Genomic DNA, 18473 nt, shown 5'->3' on the forward strand with positions numbered 1-18473 from the left:
TTACATTTCACTAGATAATTAAAAATAATCAATTAAAGTATGTTTACAAAACAGATTAATTAAACGAACACTTAAAATGTATTTTAAAAGGGTGCGTTTTTGATTTTATTATAACTGATTTTTTAGGAACTTTGTTTTTAGTAAGCAAATATAAAATCTGCCTCAGTTATTCGGTAGAGGCGGTAGTGAGTAGGTTTTCTCGTGGAGGAAATCTCGCGATAACACTGTCACATATAACCCGGCGGAACCTCTCACAGGTCTTCTTCCTGTTTTATCGATCACGTAAGTGTGCTGTAGAGATTCTCTTCCTATTTTATATCCTTAAAAATCTCACGCATCGTTCAGCCAAACACTTCAGCGCTGATTATAAAATCATATATGAACATACTAAATTAAAATCACGCACGTATTTAACAGCGAAATTGAATACAGATGGAAATATTTGTAGTCTTCTTGTATGAGTATGGCGGCGATGCTCGTGTCCTGTAAGACTGAATTTCGGTAAGCATGTTCATGTTTTGGCGGATAAATAACTAAACATTTTTGTTGTTGTTTTGTCGTGTAGCAAATGGCGGACGACGCCGGTGGTAGAGGAGGTTTTCGCGGAGGTTTTGGCGCCGGTGGCCGCGGTCGGGGCCGTGGACGCGGCAGAGGCCGTGGCAGGGGCCGCGGTGCTCGGGGCGGCAAGTCCGAGGACAAGGAGGTGGGTTTTTGGATTAATAAGTGTCTTGAGCATAATCATTTAGTATTTCGGCTTTTTGTAGTTTACTTGAGTTCCTTTCCTGTGATAGTGGGTGCCAGTCACCAAGCTGGGCCGCCTGGTTAAGGACATGAAGATCAAGTCCCTGGAGGAGATCTATCTGTACTCTCTGCCCATCAAGGTAACTACAGTTCACATACATAAACCATCATATTTTATTAATGATGACTAGTGGTCTGTTATTTTAAAAGAAGTGTATTGGTGCTCTTTCTGTTAACTGGTTAAAGCCACCAGTTTGTGGCTCATTTTTAAGCAGTGCAGCTAGATTTGTATGAAAGATTTGTTAATGTTGGGTTGTGGTTGGAGTTTTTCATTTTAGAAGAGTCTGACATGTGTACTTGTCTTGTGGAAATGTCTGAATGAACTGCAGTTTCTGTTGTGATGTAAACCCATCAATGCTTACTCCTTTTCCTGTAGGAGTCCGAGATCATCGACTTCTTCCTGGGTTCTGGTCTTAAAGACGAGGTGCTGAAGATCATGCCCGTCCAGAAGCAGACCAGGGCTGGTCAGCGCACCAGGTTCAAGGTGAGTGTGGATTCCTTTGCAAAGGAGAAAGGTTTTTTTTTTTTTGTTTGTTTGTTTGTTTTTTTTTCTCTTGTTAATCAGCGTTGTGTCTAAACCTAACACTGCGTGCCTTTTGCTTCTTGTCTACAGGCCTTTGTTGCCATTGGTGACTACAACGGCCATGTGGGCCTGGGGGTGAAGTGCTCCAAGGAGGTGGCCACAGCCATCCGTGGGGCCATCATCCTGGCCAAGCTGTCTATCGTCCCTGTCAGAAGGGGTTACTGGGGTAACAAAATCGGCAAACCCCACACTGTGCCCTGCAAGGTGACTGGCCGCTGCGGCTCTGTCCTGGTGCGTCTCATTCCAGCCCCCCGTGGTACCGGCATCGTGTCTGCCCCTGTGCCCAAGAAGCTGCTCATGATGGCTGGAATCGATGATTGCTACACCTCTGCCAGGGGCTGCACCGCCACCCTCGGCAACTTTGGTAAGCTTGTCCCAGGGTCATGATCTGCATACTGCATTTGGTGGGATGTTGTTTCTCCTCGCTCTGCCCAGCTTCACCTCGGCAGTGGTGTAGTTGTCGTTAAAAGGAGAGAAAGAATTGAGTATTGCACGGCAGGGAGACGTTTTAGTGGTCTTCCCTGTTACCCTTTTACAATGCTCGACATTTTTTATTTTTTTTTTTACCCCCAACAAGACTGTTGTACTTTGTTACTGGAGCTCCATGCTACACACACTCACTCTTTTTAATTCCTTCCTCAGCCAAGGCCACCTTTGACGCCATCTCCAAGACTTACAGCTACCTGACCCCTGATCTGTGGAAGGAGACAATCTTCACAAAGTCTCCCTACCAGGTCCGTACAGAGCCAACATAAGCTGTTATGGTTATGTCAGGATTTTGTGTAACCAGGCTTTCTGCTTTTTGTTCCAGGAGTTCACTGACCATCTGGCCAAGACTCACACCAGGGTGTCTGTGCAGAGGGGCCAGGCTGTGCAGGCCGCTGCCTCCTAAACTTTTTGTATAGGGAATCGTTGAATAAACGTTCTGGAACACCACTTCTGTGTCTTGTGTGCTTAACTCACAAAACTATGCATGCTGCAAAAATGTGCAGACTTCGGTAACTGAACAAGACACAAGTGATATGTTGGGCAATAGGAGAAACTGCATCAGTTAATGCAGTCACCTCTACAGTAATACAGGGTAAAATTAACTTTATCTAGCCAATCAAAATACTTTAAAGATACTGAAACCTTTGAAATGATTATTTGGAGCAGCAGATCCCGTATTGTGTGCAATCATAGAATAAAACTAGTTTTCAGCTTCTGTGTCAAAATAGAGCATTGTCCACCACTTGGAAACTTTCACAGTATTGGGGTGATTTGTAGGAAGCAGGTGAAGGGGGGAGGTATACTCAGGAAAAGAATGGAAATCAGAAATGGGATGATACGCGAGTCACTGAGGAGGATGAGATTTGGAAGTTTAAATACTTTCAAATCAGATGAGACAAATGTTGGGTGAATTACAATGGGATATCAGCGTGAGCGAAAGGGAATAGCATATGTATATACATGATGCTATTCTGTAGTAGTTTGATTCTTCTTTGAGAGTTAATATTTTGGCTATGGTATCTTGAAAAGTACAAGAGTAAAAGTGCTTTTAGCATGTGCTTCAAAGCTAAGTTTGACTGGGAAACTCAAAGCTCAGTAGTGCATCAACAGAAATTCACTGCAGCCTGTGTAATATTTGATACGTCATAATTTATTCCAGTCTACCTTGCAAATACATATTTGTGCTGCAATGTCATGCACAAACACAAACTATGAGATCCTTAAAATCAAACTTGCATGATTACATGAAATTGCTTGTTTGGCCAAAAATGGGTAAATGATGTAATTTGGTAAAAAAACCAAAACATTAAAAACTATAATTTTCATGTGTTGAGTTTACAGTGAAAGCGATTTTACCTAAAGTGTCAATAACAAGGAATTTAAAAATGTTGTTATAATGGGTCAGTTGGCCAAAAGTTGCCATGATAGAGCCAAGAGGAACAATAGGATGCTTAGTGTATATATTTTTTATGTATTTAAAAAGCTGAAGTTGAACATTATAAACGCTAAAAACAAAATCTAGACCCTTGGGAAGTTTCATAACATTTGCATTAACACAGCAAAAATGGTCAAAAAAAAGTGGCCACAAATGGTCAGCATAGAGCCCAGAGGGTTAATGTGTAAAATGTATAAACATATTGATTACAAGGTAATACATTACTGTTAATAGCAACAAGCTTTTTATTTTGAAGTATGGACATGGAAACAAGTGAACAACATTTTGAAATAATTTTAATTGGAATTTTGTACACTGATTAAAAAACCCCCCAAAAAACCCAACAACACATAAAGAAACCAAACAGCCAGTGCCTTCATCTGTCCATTAAATGTCAAACATCGCATTGACCCGTAGTCCCTGCTTGTCAGCACATGCTTTTAAAAAGAGCTCCATGTCCTCTGCAAACTGAAAAAAAAAAAGAGGAAGAAGTCCCTTGTTCCAGTGTCTTCTTCCTCCGACATGTCTCTTAATACCCTCTGCTGGTCCTCTTTATTTAAGGACAGATATTTTGGCATTGTTACGTGTCCACGGAAAAGTGCCTTACTTTGGACAACCCACTGCACAGCAGGAGGCAGATCTTCAACAACTACTGGCTCCTGTGTCAGGCAAATGAGGATAAAAACTTAGCTATTCGCTGATGCAGAACAGTTATTTTAACAGTGAGTCACGTGTCACTAACCATGTAATTACACTAGTGTTTAAAGTGAATACTAGCCTGACCGACTTCCTGGAACTTGCGCTTTTATTAATCTGAAAATGGGCACATGTTGTCCTTGAAGCACAGCTTTGGCTTCCTCTCTACAATGTGCAAAAAGCTTAACAGAAAATGTTGATATTGTTAATGTGTCTAAACCTTGACACAACATAGTACAGAAGTCAAAATATAAATGCCTCCTGAGATCAAAGTTCTCCATCAATAGCAAGCACCACAGTTTCCACATGTACATGTCTGACTGTAAAATTTCAATATGAAACATATTTAACAACTTTCAAAAGATTCAAGACTCCATTGCTCTGAAATGAAATAGAATACTTACTATAGTATAAACAAATGGTGCATCCAGTGCCACGTACAGAGCAGACTGTTTTGGACAAAAAATACAAATTTCATTGTTTTGAAGCTTAAATTAAGTTTTGTATGAATCTCAAGGAACAGAAGAGAAAAATAACAATTAGCATGAAGATCCCACAGTCAATTCCAAAGTCTTGGTCTGGAAAACCCTGTATTACATTGAAAATAAAGACTTGTTAATAAAATCCCTTAAAAGAAGACTGGTGTAATTAATATCATTCACCATACACTCAAACTACCACATACTTACAAGTCAAAGCTATTTTTTACTGACCACTGCCCGGGAGAGAAGTTAAGTAAACAGTTAACCCGTCATGACGGGTGTGAAATCTTAATTGCTAATAGCACCAACTTTAAGTACAGGCCTGAGGAACACGACCTCGATGCAAAATGAAAAAGTACAGTCCCATGCTCACAGTTGGTCAAAGTGTGTTATACACAGCAGTTTCAGCTTTGTTTTCAGGTTGGCATAATTTATAAACTAACATTTAATGTTAGCGTTTTATGTTAAACTAGAATATTTTGAAGAGCCTACTTATGTCTGAAACTCTCATCTAAAGACAGCATCACTGACTTGATCAGAATGTGAAGATGAGAAAAAGAATCAAATGGTGATGCATCATGCTGATATAGTTTATAAGCAAGCATGTGAATGTACTCTATGTGTGAACACTTGAGATGAACAGAACATGATCTGGGATGCACTTAACCTGGAACACTGAACAGGTTCCTGAAAACTGTGGAACAAACCAAAAATGCTTATAAACATGTGACCTCAAAATTCAAACATGGCCACCAAATCCTGCCTTTGTGTATAATGGGTCAAGAAAGAGGATTTCCCTTTTACGTGGCTTCAGTACCTAAAAGACAGATCACTTGCAAACTTTGTCATTGCAAGTGATCATAAACAGACTTCTGAACATGTGTCACAAAAGTTTGAATACATCTCAGACACACAGCAAAATTCTAACAGTTTGTATGTGTCAAAAAACTAAGACTCACACACCGCTGGAAATGGCCAGGTGTTCCAGAGAGGGAGAGCTGTGATGTCCATCCTCTGAGCATCAGTCTGAAACAGAATTTTGTTTTTAAGTATTTAGTATATGAACTCTCATCTTTGGGTCTGCTGACGTCCAGAACATAGCTGAGCTAAAAACTAGCTAAGTATCATACACTGTGGAAAGAAAAACAGATACGGTGCACGGTGGTCCACACAGGTCAGCAAAAGTTGCTTTTTTGGAGTCGATGTTGCAGGCTTTGCACAAGTTTCTCATCACTCCAACCTGACAGTAATTAGGGAAAACTGTAAATGGAACAACCCCAGAGCTTTATGTCACATATTCTGGAAACTACAAAGCAATGTTACCTTTAGCTTGGTGAGTTCGTCAAACAGACGGTCTTCTGTGACACTGCTAAGCTGTGCTTCATGTGAAGAGCTCGTTCTTAATTTTTAAACTCTGTGTTAAGCACAATGTCACTTGTTCGAGTTTCACTCCCGATCCATGGAGCCCAATCCGTGTAACTTGGTGGAACTGAAAATGGATTCTTCACACTGCCTTCGGAAAATGGTATGCTTTGACTTACAGTCTAAATTACTTCAAAACACTGAATAACTGTAAATAAGTTTTTGCAATCACTCACTTGGAAAAAACCCATGGCTTATCATTTCCAGGTGAATAGAGTTCCAAAAACCTTCAATGTCGTGCTCAGCATTGAAGTCTTCAGGGGGGGCTTTGAGGTCACTCACTATGATAAATCGACTAATTAGGAACATGCATGTAACATACTCCATGAACTATAAACACAAATGTACATAAAACTTACCTGCCAAGTTTAACACCCCTTTTCTGTGTAAGTCCATAACTACCACAGGGGGGTGAAATCCATAGTTTATGCAGGACTACATGCATAGCTGGACTGGCCATCGGGCATACCGGGCATTTGCCCGGTGGGCCGCTGGCGATTTTTTTGTTTTTATGGGCCGATGGATTTTTTTTTTTTTTTTTAGGAAGGGTATATATAATGAAAGGTGTTGGATTGGCCAATTGGTCATGATCGACTCTGGGCTGGACCAATTACAGCCGAGGAGGCCGGATGCACCCTCCCCCTTGTTTAGCAATCTTATAGACGAACTAAAGAAAATGGAGAACCAAAAAAGGAAAGGAGGTGTTTATGAAAATATCACTGAATCTATCATTTATTAATTTTAATTTTAATTAATGATCATGTCTCACCTCTAGTGTTCTTGGTCTTAATTTAAGGTTTTTCCTATAGCGATTGACAGATCACGTGACTTTCGCGCATTGCATGCCGGGAACTCGAGGCAAAACAATCCAAGTACCGCATCAAATGCAAGCATTTGCAGCACCGCAAAACGTTCATTCTCTCGTTCCAATACCTTCCTGGTTTTTCTTTGCCCCCCAAAAAAGGAATGTACAAAACTAAGGAGAACAATGCCGGACCGTACAAAGACAGACTCGACGAAAAGGCAAAGAAAAGATACGAGGAAAAAATCAAAGGAGTGAAAGGGTCAGACCATTAGGAGCACACAGAGTGGACAAAAGATGTTTGCGTGCTGCCCAACTTTCACCACGCTCAGATTTACAATTATATGTTTTATCCTGTGAATAAAAGTATATGTTTTTGTCAATGTACCGTGGTAATAACAGAAGCGAAACGCAATATTGTGTCAGGACAATTCACTATTTATGCACAATAAATAAAGGAGCATAGTGCGACAATTTCTGTTCAGCGCCAGACTTGCTTGTAACCTATATCACCAGTTATGTTAAGAAAAATGAGGTATTAACTACTACAAAACACTGACCTTTGTGGGAATGCTTGGGGCAGACTAACATGTGAGCTGGAGTGTTCTGAGACGTTATATTTGGTATATCCAGGCCATCCGTCGGCTCTTACTTCGGAAACATGGCTTAAAAAATTTCTCTTCAAGGACGTAATCCGATAAAAAAAAAACGATCTCTTTACCCGTCGGCTTCCCGTGGCTGTCATGCGACCGGCTATTGCAGTTAATAATACAACAGCTTCTTGCCATTTTTTGTGTTTCTTTTTATCGCTGTGTAACTGAGTTCAATTGAAAGCCTGCGTGCGCTAGTACCTCTTGCCTCAAGTTCCCAGAATCCTTTGCGGGTTTACCCCTGAATGACGTCACATTTTCAATCTCTATCCTGGTGGTCCGGTCTCTAGTCAAAATGCCCGGGCCGATTTTTTGTCCCAGTCCAGCCCTGATAACTCATGTATAATGAGATTAACCTTTGCTCTTGGATTGTTTCTGGCTCCGCTACTGCTCTTCCCGTTTAAGAAGGGTTCCCCTTTTTAAAGTAGAGCCTGTACTAAACCATGCTTTTTAACAATTACAGATGGTTTATTCCAAGATCGCCAACAGGATCGCTCATTGTCGTCATCGTGAGAACTAATTAAAATAAAGGCAATTACATTTAGAAACATCGCTGTATCTTAAACATAAAAATATAATGCTACTTTAGCTTGTCTCACATATTCAGTGAAATGAAATAACTTAAACCATCATGTGACGTGGTCTGCAATAGCACTGTTATCAAAATAAACCCAGCAAATAAAAGTGTAGAAACATAAATATCTGTTTATCGGGTTTCATGGAAACTCAAATTAACAGAGACGCATTAAATTCACCTGATTACTATGGGCTCAAAATGTGGTCATAAATATTTTGTACTTGTAAATCAGTTTTGTACTTGTAAATCAGGATTTGTATGTGTAAAAAGAATTTGTGCGTGCGTAAAAAAGATTTGTATGTGTAAAAAAGATTTGTGTGTGTGTAAAAAAGATTTGTATGTGTAAAAAGAATTTGTGCGTGTGTAAAAAAGATTTGTATGTGTAAAAAGAATTTGTGCGTGCGCAAAAAAGATTTGTATGTGTAAAAAGAATTTGTGCGTGCGTAAAAAAGATCTGTATGTGTAAAAAAGATTTGTGTGTGGACTTAGCCAAAAACCCCCCTGCAAGTTACAAGTACGAATTTTGACCCTATTTTTCTTCCTTTCATCTGATTGGTCAATGTCATGTCAATCACAAATGTAACAATCCAATCAGAGAACAGATGGGTTTGGCTGTCGGAGGGGCACTTTTTTGAACTGCAGGTCCTTGAAGGGTAATACAGTTTGAAGCTGGAGGATCTCTATATAAATATCCGATAGCAGCTAGGTCCCCTTACTTTCAGCAGCTGTTGAAAGGATAAAGTTGTGGTATGTCAGTGGTTAGAAATACCATTATTACTTTAGGATTAGTTTAACACAAAGTCAGGGCTGACCCGGGACCATTGCTGTGAGTCACAGTGCGCAGCATAAAGGTCCTTTCACATCGGACGGAGGATGTGCTGCTAATGCTAACTGCTAACTAAAAGCAAAGGATCCAGAATTTGTTGCGCTGGCTGCTGAGCTCTGTGGGTTTTTGCAGCAGCTCTACCTGTACTAGATGCACCTGCTCCTTGTCGTTTCTATCTCTGACTTTATGTCCTCTACAACAGTTTCTGGTTTTTTTGCTAGTTCTTCAAATGTTCAATAAAAACATGTATGCTAATTCATAACGAAGAAAGCTTTGTAATGAAGACTATCATTTCCAAAACACTGCCCCCCCCCCCCCCCCCCGCGGTCCGCAGCGCTGTTGAAAAGGCTGTGGAAGTCCCTGTATAAAGCACGTAGACCTGTGACACAAAAATCACCAAAGTCGGACGACCACAGACTGTTTTCCTTCGTGGTGATGAAGGAAAACGCTGGGTTGGCATGTAAAAGGGCATTTACTCCCTTCAAGGACCTGCAGTTCAAAAAAGTGCCCCTCCGACAGCCAAACCCATCTGTTCTCCGATTGGATTGTTACATTTGTGATTGACATGACATTGACCAATCAGATGACAGGAAGAAAAATAGGGTCAAAATTCGTACTTGTAACTTGCAGGGGGGGTTTTGGCTAAGTCCACACACAAATCTTTTTTACACATACAAATCTTTTTTACGCACGCACAAATTCTTTTTACACATACAAATCTTTTTTACGCACGCACAAATTCTTTTTACACATACAAATCCTGATTTACAAGTACAAAACTGATTTACAAGTACAAAATATTTATGACCACATTTTGAGCCCATAGATTACCTGCTGTAGCCAAACGGGAGAAAGGACTTTCTTCGCAGCTGCACTTCATCTCAAAGGCAAGTTAATGAATTGGATTTAACTTAACCACAATACTTTGGCATGGGTTCTTTACAAACTTGAGTCCAGGTGGCAAGATGCAGCAAAACCCGTGATGCAGCCTTGCTTTACTTGCTTTGTGTCACTAAAGAAAACAGGCAGTGCTGAGCATTACTTGCCCTAGTTTCAAAACAAAATCGCACAATTAAAGGAAAATGACAAATGTTTCTAACAAATACAATGAAGAACATTAAAATAATTCACTGTCAGGTACAGTCGGTATGGTTATGACAACAGAGATGCCACTGTGAAACCTGACAGCGGGTCATTTGCATACTAACATCTATCTTATCTTAATAACCTTGTAGTACCATATCACCCTATTAGAGCACTTCGCTCTCGCTCTGCAGGCTTACTTGTTGTTCCTAGAGTATTTAAAAGTAGAATGGGAGGGAGAGCCTTCACTTTTCAGGCCCCTTTTCTGTGGAATCAGCTTCCCGTTTGGATTCGGGAGACAGACACTATCTCTACTTTTAAGATTAGGCTTAAAACTTTCCTTTTTGCCAAAGCATATAGTTAGGGCTGGACCAGGTGACCCTGAATCCTCCCTTAGTTATGCTGCAATAGACGTAGGCTGCCAGGGGATTCCCATGATGCATTGAGTTTTTTCCTCTTTAGTCACTTTTCTCACTCGACATGTGTTAATAGACCCCTCTGCTGAATCACACTTGTTATTAATCTCTGGCTCTCATCCACAGCATGTCTTTCATCCTGTCTTCCTTCTCTCACCCCAAATGGTCCCAGCAGATGGCCGCCCCTCACTGACCTTGGTTCTGCCGGAGGTTTCTTCCTGTTAAAAGGGAGTTTTTCCTTCCCACTGTCGCCAAAGTGCTTGCTCATAGGGGGTCATATGATTGTTGGGTTTTTCTCTGTATCTATTATTGTAGGGTCTACCTTACAATATAAAGCGCCTCGAGGTGACAGTTGTTGTGATTTGGCGCTGTATAAATAAGATTGAATTGAATTGAATTGAATACAGATGCCTGCCAAATACTATCATCCTCATTTTATTTTTGACAGCATTTCTAGTAGATAATGGCAGATGGCTTGAGATTGAATTGAGGCTGTGGTTTGGGGAAGGCCTCAGAGGAGACTGGAAGCAGGTCCCAGGCTGTGCAGATACTAATGAGAAGTGAAAGACTTGAAAAGGGGAGATGGGTGTGGCATGGAAACAATAATGAACAGGTTATAGTGCCGGCAGGTGGGGGGGTCATATATAGACAGAGGAGTGGAAGTGGCGTGTATGGAGGTGTGGTCCCACTCCTGAAATTCACATCAATTATAACTGCAGTGTTCAGTCTGGGTCATTATTATGTATAAAGTCTGAAGTCACATATAAATGCTGGATCTGGTAACATTTTAACAGGAAACCACAATTCCAGTTTCTACCAGCACACTTTATCAGCAAAGTGACATTAACCACTGATTTCTGGACTTTACAGTTTTTCAAACCTCAACCTTGACATTTTGTTTTGTTAACATTTAAAGACTAACCACCCCTGCATTTTTAAAACATGCTGACAGTTATATTATACTTGGCTTCTAGTCTACTTCCTTAAGCAACATCTGCCTTTAGATGAACTTGTTCTGCTTCTCTGCCTTTCCAATCATATATTTTGTGTTCTGGTGGTGGATGTTCATGTGAAACATGGTTTAACATTCTTAGTTTTACATTTTTAATAATAATGCTAATGTATGTAAGCTAAAAGCTCAGGCTTCAGACTGCTCAAAACACTCAATTTTGCAGTTTTTTTTTCTTGGACTTTAATGATGTCATACAGAGCAGATGTGAACAAAGAAGCCCCATAACCTACTTGTGACACAAAGACCTAGAGACCTGTAGGAAACCATCTAACCACCAACCATTCCCAACCTGTTGTAAGTGCTTGGTAATTAGCTGCTATTGCCCAGTCATGCTGGCCTAGAGACCGGTCATTAACCCCTCGGTAACCGCCCATTGCTATGCCAACGTGTAGATTTTGCAAACAGCTGATGAATGGTTTCTGGAGAGTACTGGTAGCTGTCAGTATAATATGTTTCAATATTTTTAAAATCACCATCACATATGTTATTGTTTTTATGTGTTATCAAACTGTATCAATGCAGTATACTGTGGAAAAAAAACGTGTTAAGATAACTGATCGAGTCTGTTTGGAAAAGCATCACAAAGTCTTAACATGATTGTTTCTAATATTTATTCATTCAAGGAGAAAGAACCATCACTGCTTTGAATTCGTTCGTGTCTGCCGTTCCTCCACACAAATCCAGACATTTTTATTTTTTAAATTCTTTTTCTTTTGGTTTTCGTTTGAGTCTATCAGCACCGAGGCTTCTCGCCCTCTGTGCCGGTATTGCTGACAAAGAGGCTTTTGAGGAAGAGTAGCCGCAGGTACCCAGAGGTGACGATGAGGAGGCTGAGGGCCATCGACCACCAGGTGATGTACTTTGAGTTGGACTGCAGCAGGAAGTAGTCGACGCTCTTTCTCATCCAGCTGAAGCCGTAGTGCCGGAACATATGAAAGACGTAGGTCTCCACTTTGTGGGTCGTAGTCTGACACAGCAGAACAGACGCAGGTATAAAAATCTGTTTATTCACTTTTGATGTGTCAAACTCCAACAATCCCGCCTCTGCTACCAGTTACTGTTTTTAATTCATTATGTGAACCACTGAAACGGAGTTTGTCCTTAATGTTTCCATAGGAATTAAAATCAGTTGTATTTGATGGGTGTATCCAACAGCAGGTGTGAGAACCTTTGCAAATGCAGACGTTTTTGCAGTTTGCTGGTCTGCAGCATTCAGTTGTGTGTTAACACAATGCTACAATCATCTCAGGAGTGGATGTTCCAGCAAATTCAACCTAAGACCATCCAAACGCTCAGAAAAGCTGCAAAAACCCAAGAATTCTCATTCTCAGACTCTACAGGCCTCATGTTAAATGTTAAAGTTCATGAGAGTACAAATAGAAAGAGACTGAGAAGTGTGACTTGTTTGGAAGGGTTACCAGGAGGAAGCCTCTTCTCTTTAAATGAACATTGCAGCAGGGCTCAGGTTCCTTTGGACAGAAAAAACCAAAGTGGGCATGTTTGTCCATAAAGGAGAAAACGAAACACATCACACCAGCTGTCAGCACCGTGGTGGAGGGATGATGATCTGGGCTCCGTGCAGTGACTCAGTAAACCATGAATTCCTCTGTATACAAATGTATTCTAGAGTCAGATGTGAGGCCATCAGCCCCACAGCTAAAGCTCAGGCCAAACTCAGTCATACACATGACAGTGATACCAAGAACAGTGCCAAATCTCTAAAAGAATGGCTGAAAAAGAAAAGAATCAAAGTGGTGCAATGCTCCAGTCAGTCCAGACCTCAGCCTGACTGAGAAGCTGTGGTGGGACCTTCAGAGAACAGTGCTGAAACTGACTGAAGAGTTGAGACTGAGGAAATTCCTTCATAATGATGAAACTAATAACATCTACAGGGTGCATGCACGAGGCATTGACGATGACGTGACCATCAGCAGAGACAAACAAATAATGAGACGATGAGAAACAGGTGAAAACACGGCTGGAACAAATCTAACTAATGAAACAAGAAGTAAACTCAACATAACGAGCACAGGACAAAAGACTATCATAATAAAACAGGAAACAGACACAGGTAAACTAAACACCGACAAAATGTCCAAACTTAAAACACTGGGTCAACCACCCAGACACCATTACAGAAAAACATGATGAAAATTAGAAGATTTTATTAAATATTTCTGTAAAAATCCTGCAGGGTGAGATGCAATTGGACAACATGTATCATGAGAATAAAAGAGGACTGAAAATTGAACCTCGCTGTTCTCAATGGAAATCTCAAATGCTAATCTACCTGCTAACTCTAACAAGCTGTTTTTGTGTTGTTTTTATAATGTTTTAATAATTATTTGGCTGCTCACCTTTAAAACATGTATCTCTCTGACGAGAGTTTGTGTTGTATCAACATTTAATGTTAAAGTGAATTACTAGTCATAATTTCCTACAATCTGTTCATCGCATTCAGCTGAAGTGAAATAACAGCGTGGAAGAGCTATCCCAGAACCGCTCCTGGTCTGTGACGTTGGGGCTGGCGTTTGCCTGGGAACCCCATGAGCTGAGCCCCAAAATAGTAGATGCTGTGTTGCAGTGTGAATAGATCAAAAATGATTAACCAACCCTGAAATGTCTCCTCTGGTGGGAAAACTGGACGGGCTGCACAGATGGAAGCACTGCTGATAGAGAGGAAACCCCTGCAGGAGAAAGGAGGGAAACTCTCCAGGTGATCCAAAACAAATGATCCTTGAAACTATTCCACAGACAGATCCTGACTGCTTAAAGGCATCCTGTGGAGATTTGGACCACCAGTTCAGTAATATTTGACCATGTGGTGGATGTACATTTAGATTATTCTCATGGCCATGATTCATATTTCAACATTTACATGAATCCATTGATCCACTGGTGAACAGGAAACAGCAGAAATATGCCAACAGGAGAGTGGGTGTATAGTGCTGGGAAGAAGGTTTTTTCTTATTGTTGCATATTTGTCTGTTTGATACATGTTTTAGAAATGAGAGGAGACAAACTAGTGAGGAATGCTGGCTCTATAATTGGAGCTGCCACTAGTGCTGGGCGATATGACGATATATATCGTGTGGACGATAGAAAAGTTTCTATCGTGCCATTTGTCTTCTATCGTTTCTAACCCGAATTTTACAAATTATTACATAAAATATATCATTAACCCTTTAAAACCGGTCGGAGCAGGCAAACTCCGTTTTCCCTAACTATTTTTAAATCCCTGTAGAACTGTAACCACGTAAGGTAGCGCAATAATGGTTTTTTTTGCATATGAAACGGTAGGAGTTGTACTTACATCTTATTCCATTAGCTTGCCCTAGGTCACGGTTTCCTTCCACACATAGCTTTGCAAAAATTGCATAAAAAGCACTTCCAGCAACAAAAACATAATATTCCAGACTTGCAGCAACAAAAACATAATATTCCAGAAACAGGTTTTGCCGATCCGATCAGCTGTTCATAACACTTCCTACACTGGAATATAACTCAGCGCGAACTATCGCATGTCCGCCATTACATGTCCGAAACCGGAAGTGATGTCATTTTCGCGGAAAATGTAGTTTTTTAAGCTTCAAAGCCTATGTTGGTGTTTTTAAAAGTCATGTTTGACTTTATGTTCTTCTGTATCGTTTCTGGGATGCTTAGAAGTCAAATTACACTGCTGTAAATCGTTTATTTTGATGCACATGCTGTGTTTTTGCAAATTTGCATTTATTTATTTTCATTTTTCCTGTAGTATATAAAAATTTGTGTATCTCAAAAATAAAACTATGAAGACACTCAAAATAAATCAATTTTAAGATAAGCTCTGGTGGACTTGGTTCTATGGTAGGTCTTAAAGGGTTAAATAGCCTGTGCAAATATATTAATGTTGTCTTCTCACTTTACATACTCTTAACTTTATGCAAGAGAAAATAAAGTATAAAAAAATGACATTTTTCACAAAGAAACTCTGTCTTGTTGTTTTGCAACATGGTGCTGCTTTACATGCACCCGGATTTGCGACATGCTTTACAGTAACTCAAAACAAAGACTGCACCCTCTCCACTCGCTGTTTAAAGACTGCATACTTTCCAGATGACCACAGGTCAGGTGGTATATCGTGATATATATCGTTATCGTGATATAAAATAATTCATATCGTGATAAATATTTTTTCCATATCGCCCAGCACTAGCTGCCACACACACACACACACGCACACACACTAAGGACAGACTCTGTGTGAAGCCCGTCTATATTACATTTTCTGATCTATCACACAGGTTAAACTTATTCCTGGTTATATTCTGATCAGTGCTGAGCAGTTAAACATAATTAACTATCAATAAAATCATATATGAATTATGATTCTGTGATTAACAATGAATATACTTAATATCACTTCTCATTTTCAAAATCATGTCATTTAGCTTTGAAATGTCTGCATTTGAGAATAAAAAATTTTCTTAGTAACAACATTTGTTAAGATCCAACCCTGCAAAATATGATTTTTGCCAGTTTTCAAGTGGTCTTAAACCTTTTAATCAGGACTGTATCTTATATCACTTCCATTTAATGTGTAAAAACTGCGTCAGTGTTTTGCTGGGATGTGTCTGCTCCTCTGGCTTTCCTTTTAGCAGTGAGTGCAACTATGTCATAGAGGTTTTAGTGCAGCATAAACTCCAGCAGATATTTTTGCAGGAGGTACAGTGTTAACAGGCTGCAAGAAATATAAATACAGTCGAACCCCAGCTAACGAAGACCCCATTTAACGAAAAATTCAAGTTACGAAGGCACTTCACGGCAATATTTCTGCCCGTGGTACAGCAAAATGCCCGCGTAACGAAATCCGCTGGCTGAGCCCAGAATGCCTTCCGAATCATGTGATAACCCCTCGGCTTTCGTACTTGCATTTCGCTGTTCCACGTGAAAGACGTATTGTTGTTGCAGTGCGCTATTTCGTGTGCTTTTCGTTTGCAAATAGCCTATCGTTCATTCATAATGGGGCCGAAAAAACTTTCTGCAAGTGATTCGAGTGAAAAGAAGAAGCGTAAAGTGCTCTCAATGGAAACAAAGAGAGAAATTATTGAAAATATGAGCGAGGTCCTCCTCCACCAAGAACTTCGTCTTCAGCCAGCATCGCCTCACTCAAAATGCGATGGAAAAAGGTGCTTCGACTTACGAAAATTTTGACTTACGAAAGACCCTCTGGAACGAATTTATTCCATAAGTTGGGGTTCCACTGTACAGAGTCTCGTCTGTCTCTATCAGTAATTATAATACAAAACATACGACACACATGTGTACAAAGAAGTGTCCAGGTTCATCCTGACCATCAACCTTTCTGGCTGAAGGTCATTTCTGCCAGCAGGACTTTCATCAGCACCACAACACTTAATGCTAAACACAACCTTACAAAACTCAGTTCACAACTACGCATTCTGATCTACAAAATATCAGTCATGGTCTGGCATTCCCAGAGCACAAAGCTCGGCAGGACATAAACAGTGTGGAATCATCAACATAATCAAGAAAAGGCAGAAGAGCTTTGAATGTCCTTCAAGAAGTCTGGAGAAGTGTTCCTGCAGGTCCTCACAGAGACGACAGAGAGCTGCTCAGAGAGTTCAGAGTGAGCTGAAGGATGAAGGTCAGACCAAACATTCACGTTCAAGCTCGTTACAACTGTAAAGACTTGATTTTTGCCTCGTATTCTGTATTTTTAATGAATATTTGCACGTTTCAGTGAATCGCTGCACCCGTTTCCAATTCTCCTGCAAAATGTAAAGAAACGAGGGCTCAAGACTTTTGCACAGTGCCGTCTATATTAAAGTAAAGCTGGATTCATTCTCATTTAAACACAGTGAAGGTGTTGCTGGTCCATCAGGTAATAAATCACAGAGCTTACAGTGATCACATGGTTTCAGACTCCATCCCCTCCCAATCAAGGGTTCATACGCCTTTTTCTGGCTCCAATTCAAGCACTTTTTAAGCACTTTCAAGGTCCATGTTCAAGCTTTCCCAGCACATGGCCGAAAAAAACAAACAGAAAGCATGTTTCACTTTGCATCACCTCACTAAGACCATGTGAAAATGAAAACGAATCATCTTAGGTTGACTTAAAAAGCCTTTCTTCCCCACAAAACAGGAAAACTGCACCAAACATCACATATTTCATGCACCCGTATGAACCCTGTTTACAGATAAATACAGATTCAATGAAACTGCACATTAATCCCATAAACATGAAGCTCTGACCTCCTACGTGACTGAAGGTTGATCAGTGACTAAATCAGTGGATCCTAACAGTGAGTCCGGAACACACTTCCTAGTTACCCTGCACAGTGCCTCAGGACTCCACTGCTGATGTTGTCAGGGCCAAGATGTCCAGATGAAGGGGTGGTGAAAAGCCAGCAATGTGTAGCGTGCTGTTGTCGTCGTTGTTGTTTAACCACGATTCCGTAAATGCCAGAACGGAGGCAGTTCTGTACTCATGGAAGTGGTTGATGCAGGCTTGCAGCTTGTCACATTAGCACATTAGCAAAGATAATGGACGGCAGCGCTCGTTGTTTGTGTGTCTGCCTCTTGAGTCTGGCTCTCACCCCACTCTTCTTTAATCCCCTCCTGGTCAGGGCCATGCAGAGATCTTTAAAGGGGTGGGTGCTCAAGTTAAAAAGGGGCACATTGAACCAGGCTGAATAACAACAACACACATTCATCAAGAATCTAATATGGGATCGCATCATACTATATCAGTGTTGTGAGGTGGCGATAAGGCAAAGCAAACATAGCCTATGTTTTACCTGATGGGGTAAAATGTTGCTGTTGAGGGGTTCTGCTGCTCCCGCTGCTGATAGTGCTGGAGGGCAGGGCTGTGTTGATCTGGGACTGTAGACAGTAAAACTTCCATAGGAGAGATGGTAGCCGATTAAACAAGTGTTATGAGATAATAACAAAATGCAAAGATTGGTGAAAGCGCTTGGAACCATAAGGCAACAAAAAACTGTGGTAAATAAACTAGGCTCTGCCTGTGAATCACTCTTTGCCTCTCTTCCTCCTCCCATCTCCTCATCTCATCTATCACTCTCCACTTGCTGTCCATCTGAGAACAAGGCGCAATTTGCTATTGCAATAAACTATTATTTAATTATCCACACTTAACAACTCTTGCACTTAATCTATAATAAAATGATGACAGAAAA

The 18473-nt window shown here is 40.5% G+C and overlaps 1 protein-coding gene and 2 long non-coding RNA genes across 6 annotated transcripts; 1 reads left to right on the forward strand and 2 right to left on the reverse strand.

The window, feature by feature from the left end:
• The first annotated feature begins 206 nt into the window (after positions 1-206).
• Positions 207-2320, forward strand: rps2 (ribosomal protein S2). Of its 2 annotated transcripts, none has more exons than XM_003452828.5 (7): positions 207-282; positions 566-703; positions 792-881; positions 1178-1285; positions 1415-1748; positions 2027-2118; positions 2196-2320. In XM_003452828.5, the coding sequence occupies exons 2-7, from the start codon at positions 569-571 to the stop codon at positions 2274-2276; spliced, it is 840 nt and encodes a 279-aa protein (XP_003452876.1). In that variant the 5' UTR covers positions 207-282; positions 566-568; the 3' UTR covers positions 2277-2320. The 2 variants fall into 2 exon arrangements, with proteins under 2 accessions (XP_003452876.1, XP_025762396.1); XM_025906611.1 differs by having other exon boundaries at positions 275-293.
• Positions 2271-6414, reverse strand: LOC112846708 (uncharacterized). Of its 2 annotated transcripts, XR_003219843.1 has the most exons (3): positions 6268-6414; positions 6085-6189; positions 2271-5999 (listed from the first exon to the last, which is right to left on the reverse strand). It is a non-coding gene; the product is annotated as an uncharacterized LOC112846708 (long non-coding RNA). The 2 variants fall into 2 exon arrangements; XR_003219842.1 differs by having other exon boundaries at positions 2271-6189.
• A 5457-nt stretch (positions 6415-11871) lies between these two features.
• LOC109201955 (uncharacterized) lies at positions 11872-18106 on the reverse strand. Of its 2 annotated transcripts, XR_003219839.1 has the most exons (3): positions 18075-18106; positions 17608-17917; positions 11872-13961 (listed from the first exon to the last, which is right to left on the reverse strand). It is a non-coding gene; the product is annotated as an uncharacterized LOC109201955 (long non-coding RNA). The 2 variants fall into 2 exon arrangements; XR_002061902.1 differs by lacking the exons at positions 17608-17917; positions 18075-18106 and adding an exon at positions 14588-14624.
• Positions 18107-18473: the final 367 nt, after the last annotated feature.

This window comes from Oreochromis niloticus, linkage group LG4, assembly GCF_001858045.2.
Source record: "Oreochromis niloticus isolate F11D_XX linkage group LG4, O_niloticus_UMD_NMBU, whole genome shotgun sequence".
NCBI lineage: Eukaryota > Metazoa > Chordata > Actinopteri > Cichliformes > Cichlidae > Oreochromis > Oreochromis niloticus.